Here is a 19414-nt window from a genome sequence, read left to right on the forward strand (position 1 = left end):
TGTTGGGTTTTTTTTTCCCTTTCTCCTTTTAGTTTTATATTCTTGGTGCTGAAACCTGGGATTGAACCAGAAGCCTTTAGACTGACTGCGCTTAAACCATGACAAAGATAAAATTCAGAAAAGGCATACCTGAAGTATACGTAGGAAGAATTAAAATGTAAGAATTAAAATGCTGTGGTTCAGCAGCAGTCATGCTACAGGAAGATCTGGGAATCAAAGTACTTTACAAACTAAATATAATTCTTGCAAAGGAGTCAGCACTTATTTAGAATTTTGCTTGAAAGACAAATTATTTTACAGTACTTTGTGCTGATGAAGACTCCCCTAAAATAGAAGTCTGCTTTTGGACACCACATTTGAAAAACGTGGGTAAACTTTAAGAAAACTTAAGAGAGGAGCAATGTAACAAGGAAGGAGTCCAAGGAAACTATGCCATAAGAAATTACAGCTAATTTTAGATGAAAGATGACTAAAGTTGACAACATGCTCCAGAGAGAAAAATATTATAAAAGGCTTGTTCATCCACTACACACGACAGAGGACGAAAAAGTCTGCTTAAATTTCCACACAGTCAGATTTGCATCGGATATTAGGAAAATCACAAAGAGAAGCACTAGAAGACACAAAGACTGTACAATCATCTTCTGTGGAGGATTTAAGAAAATGTTAAACAAGCACAGGAGAGGCACAGTTTAAGCATAGTGTTTGCATTTAAGATTTTGGATTATACAATTTTATATGCCTGCTTTCATCCCTATTTATTATTCATCTTCACCAAAGCCTGGATCAAAAAGAAGAGTGAATTACATCTTCCACTGAGAATAAATCACAAAAAAGGGCAATTTGTGTTCTCATGAAATGGAAAATAGGTAAATACTAAAAATGTTGTGAAGTCTTTCAATATGCACCTCAACAATCCCTTCACTCTCTAGTTTGAGGGTCATCACTTTGTAATCTAGAGGAATATTAAGATAGAAACCTTAATTCCCTGTCCATGCACAAAATATTTCTACTATGTAAAACCTTTATGCGATCTAATAAGTATGTCACTTTCACTAGCAGCATCCACAGAAATGCAACATTCTCACTAGGCTACTTTTTCCCTTGTTGCTCAGTTTAAATTTATGTTTGGAGAAAAAAAGAAAGCAAAACTTATCATAATATTTCTTGCCTTTTTTTTTTTTTTTTTTATGGGCATTGCCTATATATTATCATTTTAATTTTGAAGAAGAATTAGAAGAATTCAGAGACTATATAGGCTTTATTAGATGCAATTATACAGGTTATTTTGCTTGTCAGTTAGAAAAAATTTAAAATTGGAAAAAAAGATCATGTCCATTTTTACCTGGTTTACATTCATAGAGATCACAGCATTCTCCTGGCTTTCCTGATGCTTTAGAAACCAATATATTCAAATAGCCAGGTTGGCAAACCTTCCTCAAGCAGCCTGCAGGATTGCACACACAACGGCTCGGAAGTGGACAGCATTCACCAGGAGGAGCATAACCTTCAATCAAGATGGAATCTTCTGGACAGCGAGGAGAAAACTGGACCTCACAGCGGGCCTTGGAGCAATCGGGTTTCTCTTCTGAAAGGGAGAGAAAAATCAGCATGCCATATATGTCAATAAGCTGTAAAGATGATCTCAGATAAAACTCCCTTTCTTCTCCCTCCCCCCGAAAACAATAAAAGGAATAGGAAACTTCCGGTGCTGAACTGACTAGCAAAAATTATGGAATATGCTTAGAGAAAAAAAACCTTGGTATTTGCAAGATGGCAGGTGAATTATGGAATATTTTATAAAAATCCTAATTTGTGCTATGTGCGTGACTGCTGAACCCACACAGCCTCGAAAACAGCTGTGAAGCTCCGCATTTGGTCATGACATTACGAAACAACTTGTCATATCATGCACAGCCCTGATGTTCACACCTACACCTTCCGTTTCCTAAGACTTTCCATTATGAGCAACTGATTTTAATTGATTTATTAAGCCTGATAGCCTTAAACTGAGATTTCACATATTCAAAAGGCTGGTTAAAAGTTCAACAGCTAATATGTTTGGGGAGTCCAAAGGATTTTTGGAAGAGGATTTTTCTCATACACACTTCCAATTCTCACTGTAAAAGTATTGTTCCTACGTACTTCAGTGGCTTGACTAGTAAAGGAGAAGAGGTCTGATTAGCACTGGCTAGAGGCAATAGGTTTGAGGCACTAGCTGCAGGCACATAGCAAAAAGAAAAGGAATATTGAGGAGCTAGGCCAACAAGTTGGTGGGAACAGCAACAAGCTAGACGAACTCTGAGATAAGACAAAGAATGAAGACACTGAAGAAGTTTCTTGGACACTTAGGTAACTCTTCAAAATCTTAGAAAACAAGTGAAGATTCCCCATTCTCAAAAAAACCCAAATCTTACTGCTGGCAAAAATGTTGTGTCATGTTCTGAAATGACTAACCCACACTGAAAAATCAGATTGCTCTTGTGACTGATTTACTCTGTAATGGAAACACTGAAAAACTTGCTCATATCCATGAGGGTATCACTTTCCTCAATATACCTGATCACTGTTACAAACCAAGTGCATTCAAGACACTCAGAAGATTAGTATCTTTAGGTCAATAGGACATGGTGACTTAAGTGTTTAGAGGCAATGCAGGGAGCCTTCGCAAGCTTGACCACAAAAACTCCCACAACAATAGAACACCAAGACCTGAATTTATGAATTGTTTGTACCACTCCTTGGTTATTTGCAAGTTTGTAAACTAGATGGTTCTACTACAAATGTCACTACTGCCCCAACAAAATTAGTCAACTACTTTGCTTGTCATTGAGGTTAGATTCAGAATAGCTGAAATGAGTAAAACCAACACTAACTCTATTAATACGATGTGTGTGCTAATACCATTTTAAAAACTGATCTCTAATAATAATTTCAATGATTAAGACATATGAAATATTTGCATCTCTGACAAAAAGTCAAGAATACCTTCCCCAAGGTTTTAGAAACTCATTGGTTTTGGAGTTACTAAAGCTACTGGATTTTGTATTTAATTTTTCTAAACTTTTGCAACACAGAAAATGTGCAATTCTGCTTCCAAACATGCAGTGAATGTCAATCAAACAATACTTTTATTTTCCAGAGGATCAGTGTTACATGTAATTTTAGCATATTCGTCCAAATTCTAGATAATATTGAAGAATCAAAGCAGTATTGCTTGTCTACATGGCTAATTTATTAACTGTGCTTTAGTTTCATTTAAACTTACCAGTGACGTAATGCCTAGACATTTAAGTGCTTAGAAAAATATTAACCTAGGTCTTAGCATTTCTAATTGCAAACAGAAGTAATGAATACAAACATCTGCCTCAAATTTAGTTGGCAAATATAGCAAAAGAGAATTAAAAAAATTACACGCATTTACTTCATGTACAAATGTATCTTTTATTTTTCTTATAAGCAACAAAGATTACTAACTGAAATGTGATATTAGATAGTGTCATAACTCTCTTCTTACAGTTAAACTCTCCACTATTTCCATCTATCTTTAAAACAGCCTAGGCTAGGATACAAATTTTGCTGAGAATTTTAAATAACATTTGTAAGACCAATTTTTTATTTTTTTTTTTTAACTACCCTTATGGTTAGGTTCTTATATACTTTATTAAACACATTGTTCAGATGGAACATTACTGGCCACAGAGGTTCACTGTGGAAAGCTGTATAAACGATAGATAACATACTAGTTTCAGTATTTCATCAGTATTCTTTAGCTTACGGATATAATCAAAGGCTTGATATTTTAGCTTTTAAAAACCTTTTAATTTTCTACTGCATGTTGTTCAATCATGCACAGAGAAGCAATACAACAGCAGTGCAGTGGCAGCCTTTCAAGTTCGTAGTCACAATAGATCCTGAAACTCACTGTTTGTTACTTGATCTCTCCTAGCATTATGCATCCAGTGATTTTCTGATTTCCATGCCTAAAAGATAAACACACACTAACACGTTCTCTCTTGTGAAGTCTAAAATGCGTATAACATTAAGTTTTCAAAATGCATTTTAAAAGTGTACCTACAGTACACCAATTTGAACAACACATTTGATCAAATACAATTTGTATTGCATTTGACCTATTTGACCAATATAAGGTTTGTCAGATGCAGATGTCAAACTGTTGAGATTCAGACTATCCAGAATTCTAGGGATATTTATTTTGAAGACCAATGCAAAGTCTTCTGTTAAGAGTTGGTAAGATCACCTGGCAAAAATACAAAGTAAACAAGGATACATCATTATCAGCATGTGAGAAGCATTGCAAGCATGGAAGAGAAAAAATTAAACTATGACAAGTTTTTTTTGTACGCAATGTTCACTCAGTGTTTCACAGTTATTATCCTTGATAGTCTTTTACACATTAGAACATTGCGCTCAACATAGGTAACTCCAACAGAATACAATGGGACTCTACTACTAAATAAAGCCAGCATCACTTTCAGACGAAATGGCTTAAACACAAACCACCACCACCACCTTGCAAATGCTTGTTTGTGTTTTAATACCAGGTTACATAACACCAGTAAATATTTTGAAATAAAACTTAAGGTTTTCTTTTTAATCCCGTGTCACCATTACTTTTGTGTTTCATAGTCTTGAAAAACAACCAAACACAGCCCCCTCCCTGCTATTATTTGTATAAATATTGTGCTTCCAAATTATAATCTCCAACTATGTACATGTTAAGACATTCCCTTCTCCATATACAAATGAACTAAGCAACAGGAAAGTCAAATATACTAAACCAAGCTGGACCAGCCAACAGACAATTGTTTTTCAGCTTCCTTAACACCAACCCAATTAGCAGTCATGGGCAGGTAAAGAAGCTCTCTGCAGACTATATCATGATTTGTTTCTTGATTCATACTTGATTTTCCTTCTGTGCAAAGGAACAAGTGACTGAAATGATATATGACCAGCAGTATTCAAAGTGTTTCCTTGCTGAGTCCCTAATTCATACTCCTGAAAATAATCTTTATCTTAAACATAAAAATCCAGCAACTCTGAGAGTGGCATTACTATATTTTAGTTAAAAGTTCAATCAGCTGGCACCACATGAGCCAACTGCATCCTGAGCCCAGCACTCACTCCAGTATCAGAAGGTGGGAGTTCTGTTTTACTGCAGTCCAGTAAAAGTTGATGAGGGCTCCTCATTTTCATACCAACCCTGAATAAAAGACATTGCATTTAAGCAGCCACTAAGAAGTTTCAAGATTTTTCTTCTTGTTATCTCAGCAAATGGCAAGCATACCCATCTTCCCTATTTACAGGGATTATAGTTTGTATGAGACTTATTTCTACAATTCACTGCACTAAACTTATTAACATTTTCATTACTTGGTCAAAAAAGGTATCAAAATTGAATTTGTTCTCAAAATAAATTACAAGCATTAATACAGACATAAATGACACTGTTGTAGCAGGATTCCTGATTTAATTCCCCTACATATAGCTATTTAAGATTGCATTAAATATTTAATGGCTCTTTTTTCCTTTGTTAACAAACACTTCCAAGCCCTTCCAAAAGGAGCACATAAGAAAACAGGCCAGAGCAAACTGATTAAAAATGCAATAGACCATCTTAAAAGACAGAAAGCTAGGGCAATGGTAAGCTGCATTCCACAGACGACAACTGTGAAATTACTCACCAGTGATACTTATGCTACTTTACCCCTTTAATACACCTAATGAGGGACTATTTCAAAGTAGCTTCTTAATATACCAAGGTAGATTCACAATAGCCTACCACTTCTCTGCCAAATACACACACACACACACACACACTATGAAGCATTGACCTGCCTCCCAGATGTTTTAAGCTACTGTATCATAGAATCATAGGATAGTTAGGGTTGGAAAGGACCTTAAGATCATCTAGTTCCGACCCCCTTGCCATGGGCAGGGACATCACACAGTAAACCATGTCACCCAAGACTCTGACCAACCTGTCTATTATGCAAATCCAGCACCCTCAAAATCAAACAAGGCATCAATCCAGCACCCTCAAAATCAAACAAGGCATCAGGACTTAATCTCCATTTCATTATCTAAATTTGGATAATAAATAGAATACAAACAATTACTATGTGCACCCAGACACAAGAGAACTTCATTTTTCAAAGCAGTGTATCAAACATAAAATTGTTACATTTTCAAGGGAGAAGTATATATGTGACTTATTATGAAATAAATCAGCACTGCAAACCTATAACATACTTATGCCTGAATAAAGAAGCATCTTAGCACACAGATTACATGGCAAGAAGATACGCATGTGTCACATTCTCCTAATACATAGTGTAATTTCCTTACAAGAACAATTTCATACAACTGTAACAATATGTAGAAAAGCATGAAAATTATTTGTTAAAGCAGATGTCTGGTTTTGTAATTAACAGTTGGTACACATGACACTTCACTGCTTAATGTATGTTTTTTATAAAACACTGCTCTACCTCTACCCTTGAAGCAGCTGATAGGTCTCATTTAATAAACTGACCATTTTAACAGGGCAAGAAGTGAGTAATTTAATGAAGTGAGGAGTTGCACACATTTTTGCTGTTTGATTTTCACAGAATCACAGAGTTAATGGAAAAGGCATATACAACTTAATCACATTTTAGTCTCTTCTTTAAAAAGAAAACAAACCACCATTAACAAGGTGGACAATTACTTGCCAAGGATGCATCCATCAAGCTTCTCATAAATCAAGTCTGTACAGATAATCTACAACTCACTGAACAAAACTTAGTTGGCTGTAAATGTTGCCTTTGTGTTCAAAAAAGCAGCATTTCAAATGACTACACAAAGAACAGAAGCTATCAGCAGGTTTGCTGATGAGGTTTCTCTGTGGGACACATGAAGGCTATTCTCTTTATAGCCTTTCATCTAGTAACACTGAAGCTGGAAGCATTCTGGTGTCTTTGACATCTCACCAGCCTGAGTCAACAAAGAATCTCTACACAGATAAAAGAAGAGTCTGGATCAATCAAGCTTTTTACAAACTATTTATTCTGAGCCTGTCAATCTTCAAGAAATTCAGATATGTAGTGGGAAAGGTAACATTTTTAATAAACTGAACATAATCAAAACAGGAAAACTGACATTTTTATTAATTCAAAATAAGACTCCTACCCTTGGAAACAAACTTCGTCTCTACTCTATAAGGCAGCCTCACAGACTGTTTAATAGAAAATTATTCAGTTTACCAGTGACAGTTCTATTTCTACGTATAAATTGCTACTGGTACCAGATTCGTACCAATGTGCATTTCAAGACAAACTGGATTTTCTGTATGTCTGAAGGTTCAGTCTTACTTTCTGTTACTTGGCAATTAGCCTGTAAAAAGAACCTGCCACTACTAAGCACGTGACAGAGAGCACCCTACAGTTAATAACCGAACCACATAATTTACAACATGTAACTGAAAATAATAACTAAGTTACGACATACTCTGTGCTTTAATATTAAAACACATGAATATTAAAATAGTCATTTAAAAAGTCAGAATGTCTCCAAAACATTTCATATTTGCATTTGATTTTCATCTTGGAAGCACACAGGAAAGTTGCAGCATCTCAGAAGTCAAGGGATAACAACATTGAAACTGACCTTTAATTGGAACCACAGTTGATTTGTTATAAGGTGCATGAGGGGAAGGAAGAAATCTTCAAAGGACAGAATAAAAAGAAGAAATCAAGATGTGGATTTTATTTTTCTTTTTTCTATTAACATTAGAAAGAGGCTGTCATAAAGCAACAGCCATAAAGCTACAACTTTCAGAAAGTTTCTCCATATCAGAAGATACTATGTATTTTGATAATTTTGTTTCCCATGACCTTATAAAGTTATTATGGGGAAGTGGACGTATATAAAGGCAAGTTACTCAAGTCTTAATGTTACAAACAATGCTTTGAGAGAAGGTAGCTTCCTTACCTTCCTGAACAGTTTATACAATACTCAAACTGGCTACAGGCTAGAGATGTTTTTATTAAGACAGCCATGGAGTATCAGAAGCCTAGGTCTCTGAAGCTTTTTGTTTGTTTTGTTAGAGTAGTTGTAATAAAATCCAAACACACACACCCTTCTTGGCTGGTACCAAAATAGTATAGAAACAAATGAGGGTTCCTGAAGAAGAATTAAAAACTCTGCTTTCACCTCTGTTTCAAATTCTTTTCCTTCATTATGTTTGCATGCTCTGCTTTGACACACAGAGAAAGCATGTGCCACATTTAGCTAATGAGAAAAGCAGAACAGTTGAAGCATTGGTTAGCGCAGCAAAGTGATCTGAAGGTATAACCTAGTGTGGGAGAAACACAGTAGAAGACCCCAGCGGGATTGGGAGCATCCTCCTCCTCCTTCAGGTGAAACACAACAGATCTGTGCTTTTCTGGAAACCTTTTCAGGGAGGGATTGTTATAATTTTGTCAAGACTTCGTGTGACCAGAGATGCCTTTACTCAGTCACCATAGAAACAAGGACAGAATGTCTTCATCCAAGGAGAAGGCCAAAGAGAACTATCGAAGACTTGGGTCCAAACACTTTTGCTGAGATACTTAAACTGTCCTACAACTGCTCCTTTAAAAACAAGATTTTACATGCACATGTATGCATAGATGTATACATATGTGTATACTCAGCCAGAATAAAATTTATCTTTTCTGTTAGGTCTGTAAGAAGAATACAGAATAAGAAGCATTGTGAAACACCTACCTTCATATTTAATTTTTCAGAGCAGTTCAAAATACAGTAAGTTTCATAAGGATGAACATTTTGTACGACTAAACAAAGAACTAAGGTCAGCATACATGCTTTGCAGACACGTGTTGTTCAGCTTTGCATATTTTTTTTCATTGTATACCAGTTTTGCGAAATGTAGTCTAAAATATAGCCACTTTTACTGCACAGTCTTACGGTCGTCATTGAAACACATCCCAAACAATAGGCATGCTATACTGTTACACAGTGGCCGGAAGGAAATATTAAAAGGATTAGGGATAAAGAAGAAAAATGATTACCCAGCTGAAGCAGTCAGACAGACAGGGATCGATACTGGAATGCAAAATACCCAAAAGGATTTTCAAGAATTAAAAGGACAGTTATAGTAGATTAAAAAATGAGATTACCTTTCACACGGAATATGCACAGTTCTGTACACGGATGAACTGCTACAAATAAAAAAGGAACTAGAGCCTGACCTTTTACCTAAACCTGAACTTTATTTAAAATCCATTCTGCATTTTAAATGAGTTTTGCTTTGCTTTCCAGCATTCTGGCACCCTGGATTTTGCACACTACACAGTGGAGCAATGTCTCAGTGGTATGATAGCCTAAACATTTTGTAATACAACAGCAACAGCCTGCAACTAACCTGGGTTAAAAAGAGTTACACACCAAAGACCATCTGAGACAACTTCTACTAAATGTGCATCTTTGCAACATGGTATTCAGATTTGCCAAGGATTTTTCATTTCAAGAACCAAATAACCAGGAACAAGGGTTATGCCACTCCAGACCACTAGAGACAAGAAAGGTAATAATCCCATCTGGATAGCAAAGCTATTAGGATGTTATAATTCCACTTCCTGAACTTTTTTCTTCTTCTGTACTGAAAATATTAAGAAGAAAGGTAGTAATTCAAAACCAAATGCACACCAGAATTGTAATCGAGCCTTAACCTAAACACTGCCTACCAAAGAATCAAGGAGGATTTGTCAGACACCCTGTATCTAAATACAAATTAAAGTTCTATGAAACCAATATTATTTGTGGCAGTAGCTGCATTTGGGTTCAGATCTCTCAGCTCAAAGCATTTCTCCGTTAGGCTTAGAAACAGTCAAGTCTGGAAAACCCATATGTATCTTTGCTTTTCCTGCATTTCATTTAAACCCTCCTTTTGACCAATTTTTTTTTTTTTAATATACATTAAGGGCTTGACACCAACAAGTTAATTCAAATGTGTAATTGGTAGCACCAGCTTTCTGACAGAACTGTAAAAACAGAGAAGGACAGAGTTTGCTGCTTGCTGCACAGCAGATGGGGAGGTGTACCACCCCAAAGGCAGGACCCATTTCCACTAGTAACTACACTGCTTCCAGTAGCAATAAAGCTCCTTTAAACTTCAGTATTGAAAATCCTTCAGAATTTAGATGGAGAGATAAGCAGACAGCTGCCTGTGGTCAAATTCACAGTAAGTAATTCAAAGTGTTTTCAGTGCTGTCATGAATGGAATAACATTGTGCATTGTGATTTCTTTATGTAAGAGAGCCTATTATTCTGGGTGAATGATACTACTCCCACTATTGCTCAGTCTTTACATTGGCAAATAACTGAAATCTCCAAAGAAAGAAGGAGTATGTAAACAGTAATGAGGTGGTCTCAACTACAGAGCCAAGACTTTAAAGAATGCCAAAGCATTTTGGAAGTAAACCAAAAATGAAAACACTAAATCCTCAACTAGTATCAACTGCATATATTTCAATGACTTACAAAAATGTGCACCAGTAGTAAGTTTACCTAAAGCATAAAGTATTGTGTATTGCAACGATATAAGCAGCTGCAAACCAAAGGTAATGTTGAATGTACACCAAAACGATGAAGCATAAATATTTGTAACAATTCTGCTTAATATAGCTTAAGGAAAATAATCATACATATTCATTGAAAGAGGAGTACTGCAACACACATTTTGATGTGGAAGGGAGAACGGGATCTTACTTTGAGCATATAACCTACACTCCACAAAGGACAAACACCTCTGGGGTTAGGTCTAAGGAGTACCCCCAAGTAGTAATCTCAAATCGCTGTTTACTTCCTAATCAACATCTGAAAACATAAGCGTAACAGGGACCCGGAAAACACTTGCATTCGCAATAAATGCAAACTACAATCAAATAAATACATGATTTTACAAGGAAATGAGAATTCACATACAAACGAAGTTAGCAACCAAGATAAAACTCAGAACAGCAAGAAAAGCCATTAATTTCTAGAGCTAGATTCAAAAAAGCAACCAAAGTGTAAAAATTAACTTAGGAGTGAGGGGTTTAATATTCAAAGGAACACAACTTCTTGTTATTAGTGAAACTGAACAACCTCTGTCTGCCCTTCAGTGTTTTGTTAGGTTAATAAAAATGAATTTAAGTGCTTTCTTCAAATTCTCTGATCTCTGCTAATATTAAAAAAAAAAAAAATAAAATACCAAAAAGCCAAACCCACACATAATAAAACAAGGACTTGAATGCCTTAAGATACTTCTGGCAAGTAAACCTCATTATGCAACAAGTTTTCCTAGCTATTATGTTCAAAGGATCTCTGTTAGCAGCTTAACCACACACTTCTTAAAATCCTTCAGAAACGTGTAACATCAGAAAAATCAACCCTGCTCAACATTTCATTATTTTCTTTAGTAACCCAAGATAGTACAGTTATTAGAAAGTAGGAAGAAAGGTACAGTTTCCTTCTTCTAGGTAAACAGAACATGTCTACTGAAGACCAATGCCCAAGTGTTTTGAGACATTTTCATCCTCCCACTATGCACTATGGTGCCTCTCTGTTGATTTCTCTGTGTTGGCTTCTTCCTAAATTCTTCTAAAGAGTCTCTCAAATTTAAAATTTAAATGCATTTCTAATATATAAGATTATCCGTATTACCAAAGATTTTCCTGAATTCTTACTTTATTTTTTTAACATGAATATTTCTGTTAAATTGGCCTTCCTAGAATGACTTTTAATACCAACAACTATAACTATTACTTTGCAATTCATCCATTACAAAGCATGCATCAACTTAAAGAACAGAAGTTCTACACATTAGACAACAGAAAAAGAGCTCCAGCCTTAGTAAGAAAAAATGACAGCCACTGTAATTTTGTGTGGAATCTATAATGATGCAGTGAGTTCTTACGTAAAGATTTTAGGTGCCTTGAAATTTGAAAAGATGCTACAATACTTTTACTACATTTCCAGTTGCAAGAAAAATTGTCAACATGAAAGAATTTACTAAACAGCTCAGTCCTTCAGAATAAGTAGGTATGAGTGTTTACTAGATTTATGTTTGCAAAAAAGTGACACTTAACAAAACCCTAGTTGAGAGCATTCGCTGAATACAGAGACGGTGGATATTCCACATAAAACATTATCTTCTCTTCAAAAGACAAATCTTCTAATAAACTGCTTCATATGACACTTAGAGATGCAAGAAGGACAAATAAGCATCATATCTGAAGACTTGCTTGTAAAAGAATATAAAGCACCATTCTTTTGTTCTTATACTAGAGGCAATTTCTCATATTCCATGTAAAAATATGGAATATTTAAAATATAATACTCTCTGGAGATAGGTTTTCTTGAATACAAAGGACATGTGCACTAGGAAAAATAAATGAAGCACTTAAATATCACACAATTAGTTTTGTTAAATTCTAAGTTCCTGCCTGCACTACCCGTTTTCAGTGCTAGCTTGGATGGGCTTGTGTTTCTTCATAACTACCAATCACACAAATACAAAAAGAAAAAAAAAATATTGTGAAAATAATAAAATGCGAGAAGCAATAACAAAAGACAACAAGAAACACATGAAATTTAAATTTTAATATAAGTTTAAGCTAGAGAAGACAGCTGTCCAACTGTTCGCACTAAAGTTTCTGAGAATTCATTAGAAAAAGAAACAAACAACTGGAAATGTGAGACTCATCTTACTCTTCCTGCTTCCAAACTACAGCAGTATCCTAACCAGAAATATCTACACATCTGGGGAAGCGGGGTAGAGGGGGGAAGCAACATAACTCATATGCACACATGTATTAATAACCAACCCTCAAACAGACTAAAGACTACAGGGAATCACAGTAGAGTAGGAAAGACAAGCAAGCTGTGCCATTCTGCGATGCTGGCATACAAAACCCAGTGCAAGAAACCAGATTATTTTTAATACAAACTAAGAAACATGCAATATCCACAGTCTTTATTCCTCACAGCCACTGAACAGGTGCCTGCATACCTATGTGCCTATGCAGGTACATAAATCAAATATGCAAAATAGATGGTATCAATTAAACACAGCTTCACATCCATCATACATTAAATGCTACTAGGTATCACCACCCTGTTGGATCCTTATTCTACCTCAAAGAAGCAACCTCCCACAGAGAGAATTAAATGTCAAAACTACAAAAAAGCAGAAAGTCAGAGCTTAAGAAGTACTAAGCTTCTGTTAACACTAGTAACAAGGATTTTGCTGACTGTGGTAGTCGTTAAGCTTGGACCCCTCTTTTCAAGCTGAATGAATGCCAACACCTCTTATTATGAATAAAAGATAGCAAGTCTGGAAAAAGACCAACAATCCTAAGACAAATATGTAAAAATAATCTCTCAATTTCAGAATATTGTTGGCTGCCACACTCTTTAATTAGATTCAGTTTCTGATCTCATTTGAAGCATAAAGTTGTGTATTAACTAGCTAGACAGGCTGTTTCCAAGAGCAGCCTAAAGGAGAATGATCTAGATGACTGCAAGCATGCTAATCCATCTTTCCCAAGTGTATTGTTTGGACTATTTTTCTTTTTTTTTTTTTTTTAGCAGAATTATCAAAGTAAAGGAGTATCACAAATTACCCTGGCTCAGAGATTTAATCTGATTCTTTACCCAGGCTTTTCATATCCTTTCTTCTTCATTGTCCTTTCCTGTTAAGTTAACCACTTACCATTTATGCTTATTTTAAAGCAAAACCCTGAACCTAGTTGACATCCTTTTTTAGCCGACTGTCTTTCTTACTATACATCTCCATTAGTACAATATACAGCAACATACTTTGTTTTTGTAACAATCTATCTTAATACAAAATAGTATTTTCTCTTAAATACCAAAGAAAAGAGTATTTGTGGCATTTTGCATACCAGTTTCCACGACACAAGTAGAAAAAGAGAAAACTAGAAAGTTCAGATGAAGCATTTAACTAGCATCATTTCTCAGGGGAGTTTGACTAAGCCTCAAATGCAGATATAATTTGCATGCACTACACTGCAGGTTACATGCCTTTGTGGAACACCATGCACAGTGAGAGAAGTTACTTTCTAGTAAGATTCTCATGATAGAATCATAGAATAGAATCATAGAATAGTTAGGGTTGGAAAGGACCTTAAGATCATCTAGTTCCAACCCCCTGCCATGGGCAGGGACACCTCACACTAAACCATGCCACCCAAGGTCTTATCCAACCTGGCCTTGAACACCACCAGAGATGCATTCACAACCTCCCTGGGCAACCCATTCCAGTGCCTCACCACCCTCTCAGTAAAGAATTCCTTCCTTATATCCAATCTAAACTTCCCCTGTTTAAGTTTGAACCCGTTACCCCTTGTCCTGTCACTACAGTCCCTAATGAAGAGTCCCTCCCCAACATCCTTGTAGCCCCCCTTCAGATACTGGAAGGCTGCTATGAGGTCTCCATGCAGCCTTCTCTTCTCCAGGCTGAACAGCCCCAACTTTCTCAGCCTGTCTTGATGTTATCTATGATGGCACTCCTTGCCTAGGTTTGGGATTCAGTCACACCCAAAGCCATTTTTAGATCAAACTCTGGAAAGTGCATGGCTCAGGATTTGGACACAATCAATGTACATTAATCCTACTTATAAGCTTGCAGCAAACATGTTAGTGTACAGAGTATAAGTTTCAGCGCTAAAAGACAAGGCATGCCAGCTTATTAATAAACTGGTTGCGTATATGAGATGGCACCTAATCTGCGAAAGTAATATTAGCCTCTCCAGAAAAGGAAAAAGCCACCAATGATGCATTTGATGACCACAGACTCCTCATTGAACCTTAAAAAACCCTCTAAGTAGTAAGATGACAAATGCAGTTTTAAACGACAACTAACAAGTGCCCTGAGGAAAGGACTGGCTCTGTACACTCTCATGTTACAATGACAGCAATCTTATCTCATAAACACACTCCAGGAGGCAACATGAGCAGGGAGAGCAGAATTATAATTGAGAGCTCTTGTGAAAAAAATTACACCTCTAAAGACGCAACAATGCCTACAACTGAGATACTGCACTGACTATATAAACTCATGCAATACATTTCAGAAATCCAAAGGCTCAGAACATATTCCTTGCACATAGGCCAAGCTAAGAACTGGTACTGCAGAAGTCAGCAAAGCCTGAGCAGTGCTAACCAGGAAAGCCTGTTGACATCCAACAAGGTAACAGAAAAAAGCAAAAGCTACAAAATAGCTTCACCATATTTCATAGATGCTGTTGCTTGTACATCTCAAAGCAGAGTGATGCTACTCTGAACAACCCTGTGTTTCCATTGTTTTTTCCCACTTGGCTGGCAAGAGACACCAGAGAGAATAAAACCTAATATTACATGATGAGTTATTTCACATGTCTCTGAAGATACCTCCTCCATGGTACACCTCAGTGAACAGCACTCCTCACCAGTGTGAGAACAGTACTTACTCACCAGTAAACCAGCAGCAACAGAAGTAAATAAGAATGAAAACTGCTTCTCTATTCTCAAAAAAAGATCTTTATCGAAAGCAGCTGTAGGTGTTGTTAATGAAGGCAGTATTAATAAGGTGAGTTTTAAAGGAGACTTTTCATTAGCACAACTCAAAATGCACACTTTTTTTTTTTTTTCCAACAAAAAGACTAAATTGCATAACATACCATATGGTATTACTGCTGACAATCAGACAGTTCTCTAACCTTTCTTCCAATCTATGCAATGAATACATTTCCTTAACACGGAATAAATACTTGCTTTCATGGAAATCTGGATCAAGACTTACAAAGAAATCTCTGCAATATAAGCATGCAGGAAGACAAGATTAACTAATACTGATATACTAATAAACGTAAAATAGAACACAAATATGCCAAGTCTGTAACCTGTGAAGCATGCCTTCAGAATCTCATCAACATAAAAAAAAAAACTGCAATACAACAGAAACAAGTTAGAAATTTTACTCTATATTTCTTACCATATGCATACCTTCCCACACACTGTCCCATTAATGCTTTAGGTCAATGCTTAAAAGGAAGCAAAGCTAGTAAATTTAATAAACCTTTCACATACTTAACTTACAGTACTGATCCTGACTTAGTGCTTAACCTACCTAATGTTCTGTGAATAAGGCTTTTAAGTATTACCCTTAACACACTAACCTTCTCTCATTTCACATAATTTTTCTTGAATCATGTTGTAGAGAAAGATACTTTAAAATAGCATTTATGCACAATTTCAGAAAAAAAAACAAAAAAAAAAAAACCAAAACAAAACAATAAGCCTGAGTTAATGTCATGTTCTAGCCACAATTTCTATTATGCTGCAAGACAAGCACAACTCAGCTCACATTTAAAAACGGACAGCAGGACAAGCTTAAATAAACTGTAAATGCACAGTTTAAGAAACACAGAAGCATTCTCTTTGGGAATAAATTATCTAGCAAAATCTAAGAACAAAACTGCAGTTAGTGTAAATTGCCTTGGATGCTTGATTTTGTAATTAATGACTTTGAAGTACTTGTGTTAATTTATACTGTCTTCTGCTCATTACAATGTGGTAGCCAAGAGTACTGAGTAAAAAAAAAAAAAAAAAAAAAAAATTAAAACCACCCCAAAACTCTCACAACACTCTAAACAAATAATAATAATTAAAAAAAGCATCATTAGAAGAAAAACAAACAAACACATACCAAAAGAACTAATATATAGCTAAGCAGCCAAACCAAGAAAGGATGCTCCAACAGACAGAAAATTCAGAAGACCTAGAACAAAAGTTTAGCACCACATTCAACAAGACTGCATTTCTATTCCTATATTCAGTAATTCAGACAAGCTATTTTGCTTCTGTTCACTTCCCAATCCATCACTCTCTTTATAAACACAGCTGGTCTGAAAGTGCAGGGGAACTTACTCTGCATCTGGTATCACACTTCGTACAACACGTGATCTTTTGTTCAGTCAAGATCGCTAGGTGCTACAAAAAGCGAAACAAAAAGTCCCAGCCACCCCCCCACCCCCCCAGCTGATTAAGATGTATCTGAAAACACTGTACAGCTGCTAGCAAATCTGAATATTCAGGAAAGATGCACACACGTTTTTCTTCAATGGAAAAATTACATCCAAGTATACTTCCTTGACTAGAATGAGCTGAAGAGAAGATAATACAAAGTACTATCAAATGAATATTCACTAATCAGTCACTGGCAAGTATTTGCAAACTGGTGTTTTGCAAAGCAGCTTCAGTTTACCAAGTATTAGGTAGTTGAAATTCAGACTAAACCAAAGTATGATGAATTAATTTTTCTTCTTCTAATTAACACTTAAACCTAAGTCTGTATACCCACAATGCAATTAGTTTGCCAGAAGCATATTACACTGATTGGAATAAAGCAAGAATGGAAGAAAACACATTTTGGTTAATCTTTCATGAAAAATCTTTTCCAGAAGGCAGCTTTTCCAAAGGCCAGGGAGAAGAGCCAACCACTGTCCCAGCAGGGTGAGCTCTATGGAGTAAAGTTTCAAGCTGTCCCAAAGACACCGTAAGAAAGAAGATAAAGATATAGGAGATACAGGCAGCAGCTAAAACAACCATAGAGTAAGAAGCAGAAAAATTATGTCTCAGAAACTGTCTAGCTGACATCATATAGAGAAAGAGAAAAAACTGTGTGACTTTTTGCAAGAGAGTGAAAAACAACCCAGGATGGCCCTTAGTGTCTCTCATTATTGTATTCATTATTGCACTGTATTTTCCATCATCAAAAAAAACCAAGCCGAACAAAAACAGTCACTCACTAAAGGGATCAGTAATTCTAAAAGGCAGGCTTGTCAAGTGAAGAACCTGATGTTCAACACAACAATATTACAGGGTCATCAAATTTCTTTCAGAAAAGACTACTTTTATGTCCAAACATAAACCACAGTAATGATACTAGCAACTTTTACTTGTCTAGGTTGGCCCACAATGAGAACAGCAAACTGCATACCTGGGCTACAGTACACTGATGTGTACTGTGCTCCTTTGTGTATACTCTCAACTCTTTAAATTTTCATTATGAGCACCCTAATCTATAAATAAGACATCCACCAGAAAGTAGCTGAATAGCTGAGGGAAATATCAAGGACTTCCTCTCCAAACATTTTTGCACCTGACATTAAGAAAGACAATACTGGATTTTTCTTACACAGGAATGTGAAGCATAATGATGAAGTGTTCAAGACCAGAACATCACGTGTATTGTCTTGCATATGCTTCTTTGTAAATACAGCAACAATATGCTCCTCCTGCAAGACAGGAATATTCTTTCCCTTTGCAGTGATTGTCCAGCTAGTTTGGTTTTGGTTTTTTTCCTTCTGAAGGAAGAGTGAAAGGGGGAGGGGTTGCCCAGCAATGCTTAGAACAGGTCCTGTGGAACAAACCCTAGCAGGTAATAAGCAGTCACAACTGCTCTCAAGAAAAGTAAGTGTTAAGTAAAAATTCTCAGTGTTTTCCCCAAGGCAAAGCCATTTCAGAACTCTCAAGGCAAGCCTAAGCCCCTCCATCACTTTGGTGACTCTATACTTTCTGAGGCTGCCACTTGCAGAGTAATTCCAGTACAAATGGATGTCCTGACACCTCCTGGTGCCATCCCCTACTCAGAGCAGGGCTGATGTTCAGTCAGCTGCTCAGGTCCAGGTGAGTTTGGGCAACTTCGAGGACAGCACTTCCAACCCCTCTTTAAGAAGTGTGTCCCTCCAAATTGACCAGCCTTGTAAAAAGCACCTCTCAACATTTAACTGGAATGTTCTTTGTTGCAGCTTATGTTTGATGTTTCTCACCCTTTCACTGTGCAGCTCCATCTTTTCTGTAAACAAGTATGATGCAGCTGAAGACTGCAATAAAGTCCCTTCTGCTGCTTTCTTTTCTTTAGACTGAACAAAACGTATTCTCCCTGTAGATCATGTCCCGCAGCCTCCTACTCAAGCATCCTTCTTGCTTTAGGGATCCCGAATCAGGGCGTGTGACACCTGACAACGTTTCACCAGCGATGAACAGGTAGGAACGTCTGTCTTCCATAGCTGGCTGCCCTCCTGCTAATACAACCTGGCATGCAGTTGGCTGCCTTCACCGCAAGGGCACACTGCTGACTCGTGTTCAACTTGCTGCACTGTCAGACTTGGGTCAGGCTAAGTCATTATTCTTGCCTGTGACAGGTAAGCTTTTTCCCTGGTGAAGTTTTCACGAGAGCAGAAATTTCTACAGTTAGTTACATATTGCCCCATTGGAACTTTTGTTTTTTTATTAGTAAAACAATTTAAGGTAGATTTTCCATTCCATCATTAGCTTCTACAGTCCAGCAAGCCAAACACAA

The 19414-nt window shown here is 36.5% G+C and overlaps 1 protein-coding gene across 1 annotated transcript in view; it reads right to left on the reverse strand.

Moving 5' to 3' along the window:
• CRIM1 (cysteine rich transmembrane BMP regulator 1) overlaps positions 1 to 19414 on the reverse strand; it is a 183775-nt gene that overhangs the window by 93342 nt on the left and 71019 nt on the right. Inside the window, exon 3 of the mRNA XM_080614768.1 lies at positions 1346 to 1588. Coding sequence (XP_080470894.1) covers positions 1346 to 1588 — 243 coding nt within the window. The remainder of the gene's footprint in view (positions 1 to 1345; positions 1589 to 19414) is intronic.

The sequence above is a fragment of the Psittacula echo genome (genome assembly GCF_963264785.1).
Source record: "Psittacula echo genome assembly, chromosome: 4".
In the NCBI taxonomy this organism is placed as follows: domain Eukaryota; kingdom Metazoa; phylum Chordata; class Aves; order Psittaciformes; family Psittacidae; genus Psittacula; species Psittacula echo.